This window comes from Bison bison, unplaced genomic scaffold (assembly GCF_000754665.1).
Source record: "Bison bison bison isolate TAMUID 2011002044 unplaced genomic scaffold, Bison_UMD1.0 scf7180017864461, whole genome shotgun sequence".
Classification (NCBI taxonomy): Eukaryota; Metazoa; Chordata; class Mammalia; order Artiodactyla; family Bovidae; genus Bison; species Bison bison.
In genome coordinates this window covers 5,347,398-5,365,014 of record NW_011495023.1, presented here as the reverse complement: position 1 = coordinate 5,365,014, position 17,617 = coordinate 5,347,398, and the positions used below count along the sequence as shown (strand labels likewise).

The 17,617-nt window shown below is 37.4% G+C and overlaps 1 protein-coding gene across 4 annotated transcripts in view; it reads right to left on the bottom strand.

Moving 5' to 3' along the window:
• MLLT10 (myeloid/lymphoid or mixed-lineage leukemia (trithorax homolog, Drosophila); translocated to, 10) overlaps positions 1 to 17,617 on the bottom strand; it is a 207,228-nt gene that overhangs the window by 19,940 nt on the left and 169,671 nt on the right. For all 4 annotated transcript variants that reach the window (XR_827055.1, XM_010859904.1, XM_010859907.1 and 1 more), the window contains exon 14: positions 11,170 to 11,348. Coding sequence is in view for 3 of the 4 variants with exons in the window: in XM_010859904.1 (XP_010858206.1) it covers positions 11,170 to 11,348 (179 nt within the window). In the remaining variant the exon portion in view is untranslated. The remainder of the gene's footprint in view (positions 1 to 11,169; positions 11,349 to 17,617) is intronic.

Sequence of the window (17,617 nt, the reverse complement as noted above, 5' to 3'; positions counted from 1 at the left end):
ATGGTAGGCAAAGGTAAAATTAATAATAAAAACAATTAGAAATACATTCATTATCCTGAATGACAAATTTCCCTCAATTTTCTGATTGTTTAAAAATTACCAGGTAGTTTTTTAAATTATTGTATTTATCTAAATAAGGAATTTCCAAGAGAGATTGAAAATTACCAATTTTTACCATCTAGGGTTTTGTGGTATATGAGAGCACCTAAACCACTCTACATTAAATTCAAGTCATTACCGTCATTTTTGCAGGTAGCATGAGCTAGCAAAGACTCTACAAATGTCTGACATTGGCCAACATTTCTGAAATGATATTTACAAAGGTTACTGCTGGAAACTGTTGATAACTCTGCAGGAAACTTAGAGCAAAGAAACTCCCAACATTTTAGCCAAAAGATTCTACAACTTTTAGTAGCAATAAAGAAGGAAAAGCGAAAGAGACAACCTACACTGATGGGGGAATATAAATTGGTACAGCCACGTGGAGGAAAGTACAGATCTTTAAAAACCAAAAACAGAGCTGTCATATGATTCAGCAATACCACTCCTGGGCATACATCTGGAGAAAACCATAATCTGAAAAGATACATGCACCCCAATGTTCATAGTGGCCCTATTTACAACAGCCAGGAAATGGAAGCAATGTAAATGTCTGTCAACAGATGAATGGACTACTACTTAGTCATGAAAAATAATTAAATAACGCCATTTGCAGAAACATGGATGCATCTGGAGATTACCATACTAGGTGAAATAAAGCTAGATAGAGAAAGACAAATATTCTATGATATTGCTTATGTGTTAGTCTGCTCAATCATGTTCAACTTTATGGGATCCCATGGACTATAGCCCACCAGGTTCATATGTCCATGGAATTCTCCAGGCAAGTATACTGGAGTGGATACCACTGCCTTCTCCAGGGGATCTTTCGGACCCAGGGATCAAACCTGGGTCCCCTGTATTATAGACAGATTCTTTACTGTCTGAGCCACAAGGGAACTGGATATCACTTATATGTGGAATCAAAAAAAAAAAGATACAAATGAATTTACATATAAAACAGAGATATACCCATATAGAAATAAATTTATGGTTACCAGAGGAGAAAGGGGGAGGGGAGAGGGATAAACTAGAGTTAACATATACTAGATATAAAATAGATTACCAACAAGGACATACTGTGTGGCACAGGGGGCTTCACTCAGTATTTTGAAATAACCTATAAGAGGAAAGAATCTGAAAAAGTTTATATACACACACACCACAACTGAATCATTCTGCTGTATACCTGAAATTAACTCAACACTGTAAATCAACTATACTTCAATTACCCAAAAAAAAGAAAGTGCTATTTGTTTTTGGAAGTAAGTACACACCTTATGGTATTTCAATTCTATCTTGCCCTGGAAAGCAGAATGTCTACTGTGGGCAAGTATGTTCTTGAGCCTGTTGGCACTATAAAGAATATAAGCTGTTAAAACACTGGGGAGGCTGAGTGAAAGTATCCATAATACACATGAACTCTGCACTGTTCCTGCAACTTTTCCATACACCTAAAATTATTTCAAAATAAAAAGCTAAAACAAAAAAGAATATGATTGCAAAAAACCTGTTACTTGGCTTTATAGTATTTTGATGAAATGAAGTAATCTACTCAAAATGTAAAAAGAGGTGTTAGTCCAGATTCACTTCCAAATATATGATCTTGGGTTTTTTCCCTCCCCAAGATTAATAACTGAAGGAACCACTTACACACAAGATGTTATACTATACCTATTCCAAGATCCTAGTAACAATCTTAGTAAGTGTAATAATTATTTTACAAAATGGACCCAAAGCAAAGTAAAGTAAATCTAATAATTACTGAGCTAAATCTAAGTCACACTAAAGCAAAATATGCTTAGGTATCCAAGGAGACCTGGGTTCAACCCTTAGGTCGTGAAGATTTCTTGGAGAAGGGAATGGTTGCAAAAGGGCAGACACGACTAAGTGACTTTCACTTTTTCACCTGAGAAAGAGAATAACCTTAGCAAATTTAGACTACTATGATAAGCATCTAGAAAGATATGCAAGCCACTACCCAAGGTAGTATTTAAACTCAAAATCAAAGAAATTTAGTGTTTCCTAAGTAGACTGACATACCCTATTAAAATATTAACAAGATTAAAATTACATTTCAGCTTGAAATTTCCTATTAATAGTTCACCTCTTATATTCCAAATGTCTGCTTATGACCACAGAGAAGTTTTTAAAAGGGTTGTAGTTTTAGAGTGAAGTGAATCTATCAAATTCCTAGGCACCTGGCTCATTCTAAAGGAGTTAGTTGTGGAGGGGGAAAAAAAATCAGGCTAAATCTATTCAATTAACTGAATATCAGACTTAAAAGTGGGTATTGATAGTTTTTCCCCCCTCCCCACTGTTGGTAAAGGCAGAATGATAAAGTATAAAGAAGTAAAATTAGGTTTGAAAGAGTAGTACCTATCAAAATTTCACCTTTGAAAAGTATCATAGCAATACATCATCTAGGGGTGAATATGAAACTTCATGCTTCAATCATATAGGAAGAGGTCACAGCAAGCATATTTTAAAAATGCACAATTAACCTGTCAATAAATATTAAAGTCAAATGATGCAAACAAGTTCTAAAACACAGTAGCTTCCTCCTCAAACTTTCCAACTCTGATTCCTGATTTAAAATTGCATTCTTTCAAAATATCATCAGCTCACTAAGCAGTATTATTTTAAAATCTCCTACTTCATGTACACTCTTACAGGGAAAAACTTTTCATTATCACTGTATCTGCCATAAGCCAACCTATGGCACCTTGCTTGGGTGGGGCACTAAAGCTCTGTCTTTAAGCTCCATCTGTAAAAATGGAGATATGAAATAGTAACTACCTTCTAAGAATATTATGAGAAATTAAGTTGATGTATAGAAGGGCTGAGAAGAATGCACGACACACAGCAAGCACTCAAATTTTACTGTGCTTTTTTAAAATTATTTTCCTAAGCTATTATGGCTTCCATCTTTTCCATTAACTTCATTAGAGAATATAAATTGCCAATTATATTCTGATATGAACATGGTTATATTTCAAAGAACAAAACATTTCCCTGAGAAAAATTAAATAGTATTAATATCTCATTATGCAATGACATTTTAATCTATATATTTTATAATAACATAGCAATAACACAGCAATACTGCAAATATACTGTAAGAATTCAAATATTTTAATGAAAATTTACACACAATTTGACTACAAAGATTTCTATGAAAAATTAGAGAACAATGGAAAGTTTCATATGTTCTCTAACTTAATTCTAACTTTGTACTATAAAATGTACCCTGATAACAGACCCAATTCTGTGTCAGCTACCACCAACCATTGGGCTTTAATGCTCTGTGTGTGATGAGAGAAGAAACCAAGTGTGAACAACTTTCAGGTCCCATGAGTAGGCTGACTGTTAAAGCTGTCAGGTTCAATTGCATCATTCCACTTTATTCAATGCCCCAAACTGCTCCCTAATTGTTAGGAGCTTAACGTATTCAAAACCATTGTTTAGGCTAATGCTGAAATGCCCCACAATTGAGTTTCTACAAAGTCGTGGGAGGATTAAATTGTAGTTAAACCATCAATGAACACTTATGATTGGACAACAGGACTGTACAGAATAACCACCAACTATAAGCAGGTTTCTAATTGGTTAATATCTAATCAACATATCACTTATCTTTTGGAGGGAAAATTATTAAGTCCCTAAATAGGCTGTTGAAATAATTTAAGAAAGGAAAAGATCTCATTCAACAGCTGTATGTAAAATGACTAAAATTCATCTATCTGTAGTAATATGAAATTGTAAGTTTTAACAGAAAAGTTTAACACTATTTTTAGTAAAGGAAGTGCTTCTGTACAATTTTCTCACTGGCAATCAGGCTGTTTCTATAAGAGCTGAAATTCAAATGTCCTATAACAACTGTAACATCACTGTAGTGACTATGAATTCCAAAGTACTTATGGTCTGCAAAGTACTTTTCTCATTTGAACTTCAAAATACACCTGTATTGCAGGTAGAGTAGGTATTTAAAATATTCCATTTCATATATAAAAAAATTAAAACCCACAAATGTAAAAGATCTACCCACCACCACACTAGTAGTAGTAATGTCCCAGGAACCTAGGATTTCTGACCCAATTTCTGCTATTTTGCATTGTGTCACACAAACAGACACAGTAAAATTCCAGACATCTTTTTTCGACAGAGACTCATCATCTATGTCCCTTAACCTCTTTATCATCCAATAGTAAGAAATGTTAGAAAGCACTTTTAAAACCTTTTCTGCTCAGAAAGATAACTCCTGTAAAATTTTAAGTCATGTTGCAATTGTTGAAGACAGATGAAACTTTAATCTGACCAATCAAGTCAGAGCTCCTTCAAAGACAGGTGAATCTGCCTGGGAAACTGAAGCATTTTCCAAACAAAATCAAAGTGTCCTACCAAACATATCCGAAAGGAAACCAGAATTAGATCTACAGTAACTCCCCAACACACACAACCACACCACACATACACACCAAACTTACAGTCCTTGAAGCAAAAGTCTAAAAGAAATCTGCAAAACAGTATTTGCTAAGTTATACCTTTAAAATACTTCAATTTATCTGCATTTACTAAATATCACATAAATAAACCTTAAAAGTTGCTTCATTTAAATTACTTTTAAACTGTATCATTTGTATAATAGCAACATAGAGGAAACAAGAAACCGTAATTATCTACCCAAAGACTGTATCCAAAAGCAAAACTCAGAATGCAAGATGTTAGAATACAATTATTTTCATTACATTCTGCCTTTAATTCTACTAAAGTAATCCTTCAAACAAAAGCACCTGCATTCCTCCCAAAGACAAAACAGAATGAACGTAGAACTGGGAAATAGTGGAATTTGAAAGGCAAAATGAAAAATTAATGGCACACCTACAGAAACTAATTTATATCTCCCCCGATGATACAACAAGAGCAGAGCGCCCACCATTAAAAACATCACAGACAGCAGTTCTATCTTCCAATAATGTTAAGAAACTATAAAATAGTAACTATAATGTAATACACTGCTGATATCTGTGAAGGAATAATCACCCTAAAAACAAGTTTATCAAATAAAAGGATTTAACATCAAACAATATGAAACAAGGTTATCAAACATTTTTAAAAGTTTTTTTTTTCCCCTTCAAATTAGGGTTGCTAAGCATTAGACTTTTTCTTCCAAAATTTTAACAAGTGTCTCCTTTTTGCCCCATTAAAGGCACAAATCTAGTCTCAGTTTTTAATTTCTATTAGTTCTTTCTGATTATATATCCCCGACCACTTGCTTGGGAACAATCCTTAAGACATCAAACAAACCAAATAAGAGGCCTGCTTGTCTTACTTAAAACCAAGGCCAGAAAGATCAAGAATGATCTCCTTATTTTTATCCTGCTGGCACCAAGACCATCACTAAAAATGACTACTTTCATAAAGTTTTTGGGAGGGAAAGGAAGAGAGTCAAAACACTGTTCAAATTTAACACCTCTATTCTCTGATTTTTATTTCTTTAAAATATTTGCTGGCTGCTGTGATGGTTTTCTCAGTAACTGTGTAACAAGTCTTCTACAATTATATTTTACATATTAATAGTTTTAATTTACACACTTTAAGTGTGTAAGCACTACTCTTCACTTTTCAATAAACTACCTATAAAGAAACTCTAAATAAAAGGCTAAAATGGGGTTAAACACACTGAATTTTATGATTTAAAAACATGCAAGGCCTATACATAAACAGAAATAAACGTATTGTTTTGAAAATAAGATTAAATTACCAAGTGCATCACAATTTTAGGAGTTCTATCTAAATATTCAATTTATTCTAAATATTTCTGAATCCTTTCCTTTGCACACTGTCTAGAAAATTCACACTTTGTACATTCAAAACCAATACTATTGTCTCAGGCAGCTAAACTGAAGTAGTTTTGCACTCAATTCAACTCAGAGGTCAACCTGCCTCAGTTGCCTGGAGACTGATGGTTGCCAGAGCAGCACTAGCTAAGCCAGGCTAAATACACTCCGGCGTGAAGGCGGAAAGCGTTTACTGCTGGAGAGAAACATAGATGCAGCTGTCTCAGCATGTAGCATGTGAGTCTCACTGGATGATCATATTTATAAGCTACCCATCTTACTGCAACAGGGAAAGAGGATAAACAGTGAAGATTTTAATTGGACTGAATCCTGGATTACTTGCAACTATGATTTCTTTGTTCTTCAGTTGAGTCATATGTGAAGTGGAATTTTTCCTCTAGCTATAAATTTCTCTTCACTACCACTTCCCCCACCCATCTCCCTAATGCCAACCCTCAAAACCACAAACATAATGAATGGGAAGAAATGAGATTTTTCCTTAATTCAGCCTGGAATTAACCAGAGAGTAATTAAAACAGACTTTTATAAAGAAAGGAAAGAAAAATGCACATTGAAAATGTTCATGTGAGACTCTTTCCAAGGATATAAAGCTATCAACAGCATATGGTTACACTTAATTAAAAGAGATAAAGCTATTTATAAGGGCCATTCTCTCATTTACCCTTTCACCCTCTCTAACCCCAAATCCCTGTGATTATGTCTACCTCACCAAGGCTAGTGACAGCAGCTAGAGAAAAACTCTCCTAAACTAGTCAAACTCCCCTTGCTCAGGTTAAGTTCACCAAATTGTCAAAGACAATACCACTAATCGTGCCATTGTTTTTCTATGCTGAACTACTGTTTATTCCAATTCTTGACCTAATTAAAAGGTGACTGTTTGCACTTCACGGTTACATACTTTAAAGACAACAATGCTATGCTTTGATGTACAGATTACAGGATATGCTGGAAAAGCCTAGGTATACTCTAAAGGCCCACACAATGTAAATTACGCACACGCACATAAAGCATGAGTTTACAGCAACTTACAAACAACTACTTAACTAGTTGCTTATAATTAGACATTTGTCTTTGTTAGAATTTTCTCAAAACATTGAGACTTTTAGAGGCTTTGGGTAAAGTGAAAATAAAAATAAAATTATAAGAGAATGTCAATAAATAAAACAAATAGGAAGTTTAAATTATCACCTTTGAAGAAATCTGAGGGTTGAGGATGGGGAATGAGGGGTGGACTCTGTGTGTGTGTGCACGTGTGCAAGCATATACCCATGAGAAACTTTGCCCATTTACTGTCCTATATATGTAATTCAAGACTATGATTTCTCTGCTTTGACTCTAGGTCTTAGAGCATTCCTGTAGACTAGGGCACCTATCAAGTTCTAGATAGAAAATGAAGAAAAAGGTTAAACAGATGCAAAATCACCAACATAGTCACCACTGCTTATAATTTTATAAATATTCTTTCTTATCCACTAGGAAGAAATCATGTAAGTATATAAGGACTTAAAGGAATCATTCATTCTCAATCCTATATTCTTCTGCACTGTTTTTTTAAAAAAATTAGACTGTAGATATTCATATATTACTTCTGTGATTTTAAAATTATAAAAGAAATTTTTTAAACCACCTAAGTCCAAAATTGGTTCATACTTTGTAAGTCCTTAACCCTCTTATCCTTTCTTATGCTTATCCATCAGAGGGCACACAAAACAAAACCACAATCACAGAAAACTAACCAAACTGATCACATGGACCACACAGCCTTGTCTAACTCAATGAAACTATGAGCCATGCCATGTAGGGCCACCCAAAACAGACGGGTCATAGTGGAGACTTCTGACGAAACGTGGTCCACTGGAGAAGGGAATGGCAAAGCACTTCAGCATTCTTGCCTTAGGAATCCCATGAACAGTATGAGAAGGCAAAAATAGGACACTGAAAGAAGAATTCCCCAGGTTGGTAGGTGACCAATGTGCTACTACTGGAGAAGAGTGGAGAAATAACTCCAGAAAGAATGAAGAGATGGAGCCAAAGCAAAAACAACGCCCAGTTGTGGATGTGACTGGTGATGGACGTCAAGTCCAATGCCATAAAGAACAATATTGGATAGGAACCTGGGATGTTAGGTCCATGAATCAAGGCAAATTGGAAGCAGTCAAGCAGGAGATGGCAAGAGTCAACATTGACATTTTAGAAATCAGTGAACTAAAATGGACTGGAATGGGCAAATTTAACTCAGATGATCATTATATCTACTACTGTGGGCAAAAATCCCTTACAAGAAATGGAATAGCCCTCATAATCAACAAAAAAGTCCGAAATACAGTACTTGTGTGCCGTCTCAAATATGACAGAATGATCTGTTTCATTCCAAGGCAAACCATTCAGTATCACAGTAATCCAAGTCTATGCCCCAACCATTAATGCTGAAGAAGCTGAAGTTGAACGCTTCAATGAAGACCTCAAGACCTTCTAGAACTAACACCCAAAAAACATGTCCTTTTCATCATAGGGGACTGGAATGCAAAACTAGGAAGTTGAGAGATACCTGCAGTAACAGGCAGTTGGGAGTACAAAGTGAAGCAGGGCAGAGGCTAACACAATTTTGCCAAGAGAACGCACTAGTCATAGCAAACACCCTCTTTCAACAACACAAAAGACAACTCTACACATGGATATCACCAGATGGTCAATACCGAAATCATACTGATTATGTTCTTTGCAGCCAAAGATGGAGAAGCTCTATACAGTCAGCAAAAACAAGGCCAGGAGCTGACTGTGGCTCAGATCATGAACTCCTTATTGCCAAATTCAGACTTAAATTGAAGAGAGTAGGGAAAACCACTAGACCATTTAGCTATAACCTAAACCAAATCCTTTATGATTACACAGTGGAAGTGACAAATAGATTCAAGGGATTAGATCTGTTAAGAGTGCCTGAAGAACTATGGATGGACATTCGTAACACTGTATGGGAAGCAGTGATCAAGACCCATCCCCAAGAAGAAGAAATGCAAAAAGGCAAAATTTTGTCTGAGGAGGCCTTACAAATAGCTGAGAAAAGAAGAAAAGCTAAAGGCAAAGGAGAAAAGGAAAGATCTACACATCTGAATACAGAGTTGCAAAGAATAGCCAAGAGAGATAAGAAAGCCTTCCTCAGTGATCAATGCAAAGAAATAGAGGAAAACAATAAAATGAGAAAGACTAGAGATTTCTTCAGGAAAATTAGAGACACCAAGGGAACATTTCATGCAACGACAGGCACAATAAAGGACAGAAACAATATGGACCTAACAGAAGCAGAAGATATTAAGAAGAGGTGGTAAGAAAAAACAGAAGAAACCTACGCAAAAAAGATCTTTATGACCCAGACAACCATGATAGTGTGATCACTCACCTAGAGTCAGACATCCTGGAATGTGAAGTCAAGTGGGCCTTAGGAAGGACCACTATGAACAAAGCTAGTGGAGGTGACTGAATTTCAGTTGAGCTATTTCAAATCCTAAATGATGATGTTGTCAAAGTGCTACACTCAATATGCCAGCAAATCTGGAAAATGCAGCAGGGGCCACAGGACTGGAAAAGGTCAGTTTTCATTCCAATCCCAAAGAAAGGCAATGCCAAAGAGTGCTTAAACTACCGCACAACTGTACTCATCTCACACGCTAGCAAAATAATGCTAGCATTACTTTCAAAATTCTCCAAGCCAGGCTTCAACAGTACATGAACAGTGAACTTCCAGATGTTCAAGCTGGATTTAGAAAAGGGAGAGGAACCAGAGATAAAATTGCCAACATCCATTGGATCATCAAAAAAGCGAGAGTTCCAGAAAAACATCTACTTCTGCTTTACTGAGTACACCAAAGCCTTTGACTGTGTGCATCATAACAAACTGTGGAAAATTCTTAAAGAGATGGGAATACCAGACCACTTGTCTCCTGAGAAATCTGTATGCAGGTCAAGAACCAACAGTTAGAGCCAGACATGGAACAATGGACTGGTTTGAAATTGGGAAAGAAGTATGTCAAGGCTGTATACTGTCACCCTGCTTATTTAATATATATTCAGAGTACATCATGTGAAATGCTGGGCTGGATGAAGCACAGCTGGAATCAAGATGGCAGGGAAAAATATCAATAACCTCACATATGCAGATGACACCACCCTTATGGCAGAAAGAGAAGAACTAAAGAGCCTCTTGATGAAAGTGAAAGAGGACAGTGAAAAAGCTTGCTTGAAACTCAACATTAAAAAAGGAAGAACATGGCATCTGGGCCCATCCCTTCATGGTAAATACAGGGGCAAACAATGGAAACAGTGACAGACTTATTTTCTCAGCTCCAATATCACTGCAGATGGTGACTGAAGCCATGAAATTAAAAGATGCTTGCTCCTTGGAAGAAAAGCTATGACCAACCTAGAGAGCATGTTAAAAAAAAGAGACAATTACTTTGTAGACAAAGGTCCATCTAGTCAAGGGTATGGTTTTTCCAGTAGTCATGTATGGATGTGAGAGTTGGACTATAAAGAAAGCTGAGTGCCGAAAAACTGATGCTTTTGAACTGTGGTGTTGGAGAAGACTCTTGAAAGTCTCTTGGACTGCAAGGAGATCCAACCAGTCCATCCTAAAGGAAATCAGTCCTGAATATTCATTGCAAGGACTGATGCTGAAGCTGAAACTCCAATACTTTGGCAACCTGATGGGAAGAACTGATTCACTGGAAAAGACCCTAATACTGGGAAAGACTGAAGGTAGGAGGAGAAGGAGCGACAGAGGAGGAGATGGCTGGATAATACCACCGACTTGATGGGCACAAGTTTGAGCAAGCCCTGGGAGTTGGTGATGGACAGGAAAGCCTGGTGTGCTGAAGTCCACTGGGTGGCAAAGAGTCAAACATGACTGAGCAACTGAACTGTACTTGTAAGTCCTAGTTTTAAAATAAAGAATAAAAGCTGCCCCCAAATTACTATTTCACATTATTAGGACAAAATCAGAAATGCAGAAATCTAAAAGAATTAGTTGGTGCCAACATCAGTTTGTGCTCTCAGGAATATCAAGTAAAAATGAGTATTATTTCCACTCATGTCAATACAGGTTGAGACATTTTATAACTTCCTACAGGAAGTCCTATTCATTTCTCTCTTAAAATAAAACAGTTTAAAAATGACAAAACGATCCACATTACTTTGTAACATTGTAATAATTTACCTGAGTTGCAGCAACAGCAGAGGGTGCAGATGACCCAGCTGACGGGGAGAGAGCGCCCACTTGCTGTAAATGCCCAGAAGGTTGCTGAGGTAAATGAGAACTGGAGACAGGAGTACTCGATCCTGAGCCAGATACTACATTTGGAAATGATACTGCTACATCATTGCTGTTATAAATACCTATAAGGGAAAAAAAGGTCTTATTAAAATATTTTATAACTTAGCAGTCAAATCTGTCACAGACACGCAATATTAATCAATACGTTAGAGTACCCATCTTTGCTCCTGATCCTTCCCACAATGATAATTTTATTGGTTTAAAAAAAAAAGAATAAAAACTGACTTTTCATAAAGCAGGTGTTTTAAAGAACCTAAGTCATTTTTTACACATCAACAATGGTTTGTTAAGAGACAGAAATCACCTCAGGAGGTGCTTTGTAAGAATAATAATAAGGATTTTAGGAATTCCTAAAAGAAATGACATGTTTGTTAAACCGCAAAATGAAGACATTAGAAACTGTATAAAAATCACTTGGTAAACCTTTCAAAAATGCAGAGAGTTAGGAGCCAGAGCTCATGAACTGAGAAGGTCTGAAATGGTAGGAGACTCTGTCTTCGGAAGAACATCCAGATTACAATGCAGAAAATAAAGGGAACAAGACTAGACATGCCAAGAACAACAAAAAGCTTGATGCCACTGGTGGACACCCCCTCCGTGAGAATAAAGAGTACCGGTGGGTTCTGTAGACATTCGAGAGGTAAAATAAACAGGACTTTATGACTGACTGGATGGGATATCTAAGTACGAGTCAGGGTGGCCAGGGACATGGAATACGAGGTGTTGGATGCATTCACTTCAGAGAACACAGAAAAGGACTATAAAGACTTGAAAGCATTTTCAGTGGCACCACAGGGGTAAAAGCCAGAAAGAAAGAACAGAAGCAATCCTGTCTAGAAAAGTGGATGGGAAGAGAACAGAGAGAGAACATGAACAAAAGTTAAGAGGAAACAAAGAGTTACTTAAAAAGTGCTCTGTGGGTTTCTTTTAAAAAGACTGGAGCTCGTGTTCTTATACTGATGCCTAGGAGTCCAAGGAGAGGCTCTTTAAGGATAAAGGTTAAGAGACAGGAATCCCTATAAACCACTGGGCTCTCAATCAGGGGTGATTTTGCTCCACAAGAGACTTGACAGTGTCTGGAGACATTTTTGGTTGTCAAAACTAGGAGGGGCTACTGGCATCTGGTAGGTCAATGGTGTGTGCAGGCTCAGTCATTCAGTCCTGTCACGACTCTTTGTGACCACATGGACTGTAGCACACCAGGCTCCTCTGTCCATGGAGTTTTCTAGACAAGTGTACTGGAGAAGGTAGGCATTTCCTCCTCTAGGGGTAATTGCCAGGGGATGTTGCTAAACATCTCACAATGAACTGGACAGCTCCTCAGAACTAAGAATTATCTGGCCCTTGGAGTCAACAGCAAAAGAAACTGAGAAATCTTGTAATAAACCAGGGCTCCTGGGAGGCTGGGAGGTAATAAGATCCTAACACAGAGGAGAAAGCAGGGGAAAAAAGAATCTAAGAGGGCTGTATTAAAAACAAAAAACAAAAACAGTGAGAAAATACAGCCCTCGAAGGCAATAACTAGTTATCTATAATGACAGTACAATTTACTTTGTGTCTAAAAAATACAAATACTATTAATTCATAATATATATATATATAAGTACCTATAATCTTCAAACAAGGGGAATTAAAAAAAAATTGGGACATTTTTAAAGGTCTTACAGCTATAACTAAGGCTCCTAAGACCCTTTTTATATCTACCATTTCTCCAGGAAAAAAAAAAAAAGATAATTACTTATTCACTCAACAAATGCATTCATTTCCACAAACATCTGAGAGCTCACTGTTTACCAGACATTATTCTAAGCTCTAGAAATACAAAGCCATTCAAGATATGTGGTCTCTGCCTTCAAGAAGCTTAGCGGAAAAAAGAGACAATTACAAAAGACTGTGAAGAGCACTGTGACAGAGACATCCTCAGGAGGCTGGGAGTGCATAAAGAGGGGCATCTGACCCAGACCTGGAGGGAGAGACTGTGGGTGAGAAGGGTACCTTTAGAGCCCATTCCTAAAGAAGCTGCAGGACAGAGGAGAAGGGCATTCTGAGGAAGAAACATGCCACAAAGAGCCAAGTAGATTCCAAGAGCTTATATGTACCACCCATGCAGCCTAAGCAGAAATGAGGCTAAAAAATAAGCAGGAATCAAGAATAGTAAAAATTAATGTGTTAGAAATTTAGAGACAATAGGAAACCACTAAAGGACTGTAAGCAGAAGTTTGGTGTGACCAGATTTTGTGTTTCAACAAACATAAACCGCGGGCACAATGCTGAGAACAGCCTGGGAAAGAGGTTTAAAAAGAGATTGAGAAAGCTGTTAAGGGCTGCTACAGTAATATTGATGAGCAAAAATATTATTTTTTAAAAACTTAAAGCAACAGCAATAAAGAGACATTACAAAAATTACATTCACAGGACTGGAAACTAATTATATTTGAAGAATAAAAGAAAACGGTCAAGAATGACTCTTAAGCACCAGTAAGTGGATCACAATAAACTGGAAAATTCTGAAAGAGATGGGCATACCTGACCTGCCTCTTGAGAAACCTGTATGCAGGTCAGGAAGCAACAGTTAGAACTGGACATGGAACAACAGATTGGTTCCAAATAGGAAAAGGAGTACGTCAAGGCTGTATATTGTCACCCTGCTTATTTAACATATGCAGAGTACATCATGAGAAACGCTGGGCTGGAGGAAGCACAAGCTGGAATCAAGATTGCTGGGAGAAATATCAATAACCTCAGATATGGAGATGATACCACCCTATGGCAGAAAGTGAAGAACTAAAGAGCCTCTTGATTAAAGTGAAAAAGGAGAGTGAAAAAGTTGGCTTAAAGCTCAACATTCAGAAAACTAAGATCACAGCACCCAGTCCCATCATGGGAAATAGATGGGGAAACAGTGTAAACAGTGGTTGACTTTATTTTTCTGGGCTCCAAAATTACTGCAGATGATGATTGCAGCCATGAAATTAAAAGACGCTTACTCCTTAGGAGGAAAGTTATGACCAACCTACACAGCATATTCAAAAGCAGAGACACTACTTCGCCAACAAAGGTCCATCTAGTCAAGGTTATGGTTTTTCCAGTGGTCATGTATAGATGTGAGAGTTGGACTACGAAGAAAGCTGAGCGCTGAAGAATTGATGCTTTTGAACTGTGGTGTTGGAGAAGACAGTCCCATGGACTGCAAGGAGATACAACCAGTCCATCTCCAGTCACCCAGGAGATCAGTCCTGGGTGTTCATTGGAAGGACTGATGTTGAAGCTGAAAGTCCAATACTTTGGCCACCTGTTGCGGAGAGCTGACTTACTGGAAAAGACCCTGATGCTGGAAAAGACCCTGACGCTGGGAAAGACTGAGGGCAGGAGGAGAAGGGGATGACAGAGGATGAGAGATGGTTGGATGGCATCACCGACTCAATGGACATGGGTTTGGGTGGACTCCGGGAGTTGGTGATGGACAGGGAGGCTTGGCGTGCTGCGGTTCATGGTGTCGCAAAGAGTCGGACATGACTGAGCGACTGAACTGAACTCAAGTGGGTGTGAGAGTGGTAAACAGCATTCACTGAAGCAGGAACAGCAACTGAGAGCACCCAGCACTTGTTACTACGTGTAGGTCACTGTGCTAGCACAACAGACCAATGAAGTACTATTACTCCCATTTTACATATGAGCAAACAAGTTTAAGGAACTGAACTAACCTGTTTAGTGACCTAGTAGATGGTGGAACCAAGAGTCAAATTCATACAGCCATCGGACTTTACAACTGAAACCACTTCCTAAATACATGTTTGAGGTTCAGGTTGAACATCACAGTCTTTGAGATGCCTACGGGACACAGAAGGCCTAGATGGTCTAGAAGAGAATGTAGGGAGTCTGAAGCTTAGCAGAAAAATCAGGTCTAGAAATACAAGGATGTCAGAAGATGTCAGGTCTAGAGATACAGGAGTCAGAAGGATGACAAAGATAGAATAAACATGAAAACTCAAAAAGGCTTTCTGCTGGCCTGCTAACTATAGTTCATATTAAGACACACAGAAACTTCACATTAAAAAGCCTAGATTTCTATTTTCTTCTAAAAAACCTGAAGTTCTGTTCACACTGATAATGTATCCTCATTCATTTATGTCACCTACTTGGCTTCGTTAAGTAACTGATTATAACAACTGTGATATGGACACTGGTCAAAGGCAAGGAATGGAAAAATGAGATCACCCAAAGAAGTTCTCAGTGTGATCAAGAGAAGAAGATTAAAGACAGGACCTAGGGAACATTACCATTTAAAGGGTAGTTTTAACATTCAACAAATATTGAGGTACTAATTATTTGAAAAGGCACTGAAGACAGCTAAGAGCACAAAGGAATTCTTCCTTGCAAGAACCCAGTCTCACAGCAGAGCTAGTAAGTACTCATAAGCCACTAGATACAGGAGGGAAACACTAAGTACCAGAAGGTCATAGGAGATGAAAAAGTACAGAGGAACAGAGTGGGGTAGAAGAGTTCCAGAGAGAAGTACTTGAACTCAAAATTAAAGTTTTAGGGTAAAAATACCTTAAAAGGTAGAGTGCTTTTTTAAATTATCATAAAGCATAATATACATGGAATCTCCAGTTACCAAATCTAAAAGACAAAAGTGAGCTGGAGGCAGAAGGCTGAAATCACAAGAGCACAAGTTTTCACCTGAGACAAAAGTACAGGCTCTCCCAAGCATGTGATCTCAACTTTCTGAGCCTCTATAATGTTCTTTGCTATAAAACCAAGATAATAGCTACCTTAAAGGTTTTTATTTTAGAATATCCATGTAAAGTCTCTAACAATGCCTAAAGCACAGTTAAGTCAGGAAAGTACTGTATTTTAATTGTCAGGTCCTCTAAAGTCCCTGTTGTTGTTGCTTAGTTGCTAAATTGTATCTGACTCTTAGAACTCCTTGGATTGTAGCCCACCAAGCTCCTCCATGGGCTTTCCCAAGCAAGAATCCTGGAGTGGGTTGCCATTTCCTTCTCCAGGGGATCTTCCTATCCCAGGGATTAAAACCATGCCTCTTGCATTGGCAGGCAGATTCTTTACCACTGAGCCACCATGGAAGCCCCAAATGTCCCCACTACACTTTGAAAACTACAAATACCATTATCACTGCAATGGTATATCATGAAAGTATAATACCAAAAAGCAAAACTGTGGTGTTTGAGGATCTTCAATCTCTAAACTTAAGTCTATTTTCATACTGCATTAGCATGTACTTAAATGGGAAACTGCACAGCTAAATAGGCAGCAATCACACTTTGAAACTAGTGTTCAGGTTACTGCAATAAAATGGAACAAATCAAAATTTTCCTTTCTTATCAAATCAGGAAAGCATGGAATTCTGAGTGTTTTTTGAAAATGAAGCTCACTTGCTTACCTCAACTCTCTCATACATCAGGTATTATGGTTCAGCATTATCACTAAGACCTCTAAATCTTTTTTTCCGAAAGCAAATGATCCTCTTTAGATTGTTCTGTACTTGTTTTCTGTTTAACTTCACTCTATTTCCATCTTTTACAAGCTATATGCTATTTTAATCCAAATCAAGGTGACATTCATCAAACTAAATAGACCTGAATCCTGCAATGCACAAACTCTAGGAAAATACCCTGAAATTCACCTGTTCAAGACAGAATAAGAAACAAAGATGCAGAATGACAAAGAGAGTGGCAGTAACATACTGATTCGTTTATCCATCCAAGAAATATTTATTTCATATGTGCTAAAATATAGACACTATGCTAGGAGCAGGGAATAAAGTAGGGAACACGACAGAAAAGATCTCTGCTCTCCAGGAATATACAAACTAACCAGGGAGGCAGACATTAAAACAAACACATGACTATAAGCTGTGCCAAGTGCTCTGATGGAAGAGAAAAGGGTGCCATCAAAGTGAAAAATTAAGAAGCAGAAAAAATGATACACCAAGACCTAAAGGTTAGGTACATAGTTAACTGAACAAAGAGTGAAGGAGAAAAGCTTGTTCAAAAGACAACACATACTCATTGTTAATAATTTTAAATAAATGTGAAAGCAGGAAAAGAAACTTTTAAATATATTTTTAAAAAACATTAATTTATATATTTAATATAATTATATATAATTAATGCATATAATACAATACACTATAATATATAACATATTATAATGAAATATAAACAATATCCTTCTCCTCCTCCTCCTAAGTTGCTTCAGTCGTGTCCAACTCTGTGCGACCCCATAGATGGCAGCCCACCAGGCTCCCCTGTCCCTGGGATTCTCCAGGCAAGAACACTGGAGTGGGTTCCATTTCCTTCTCCCCAGC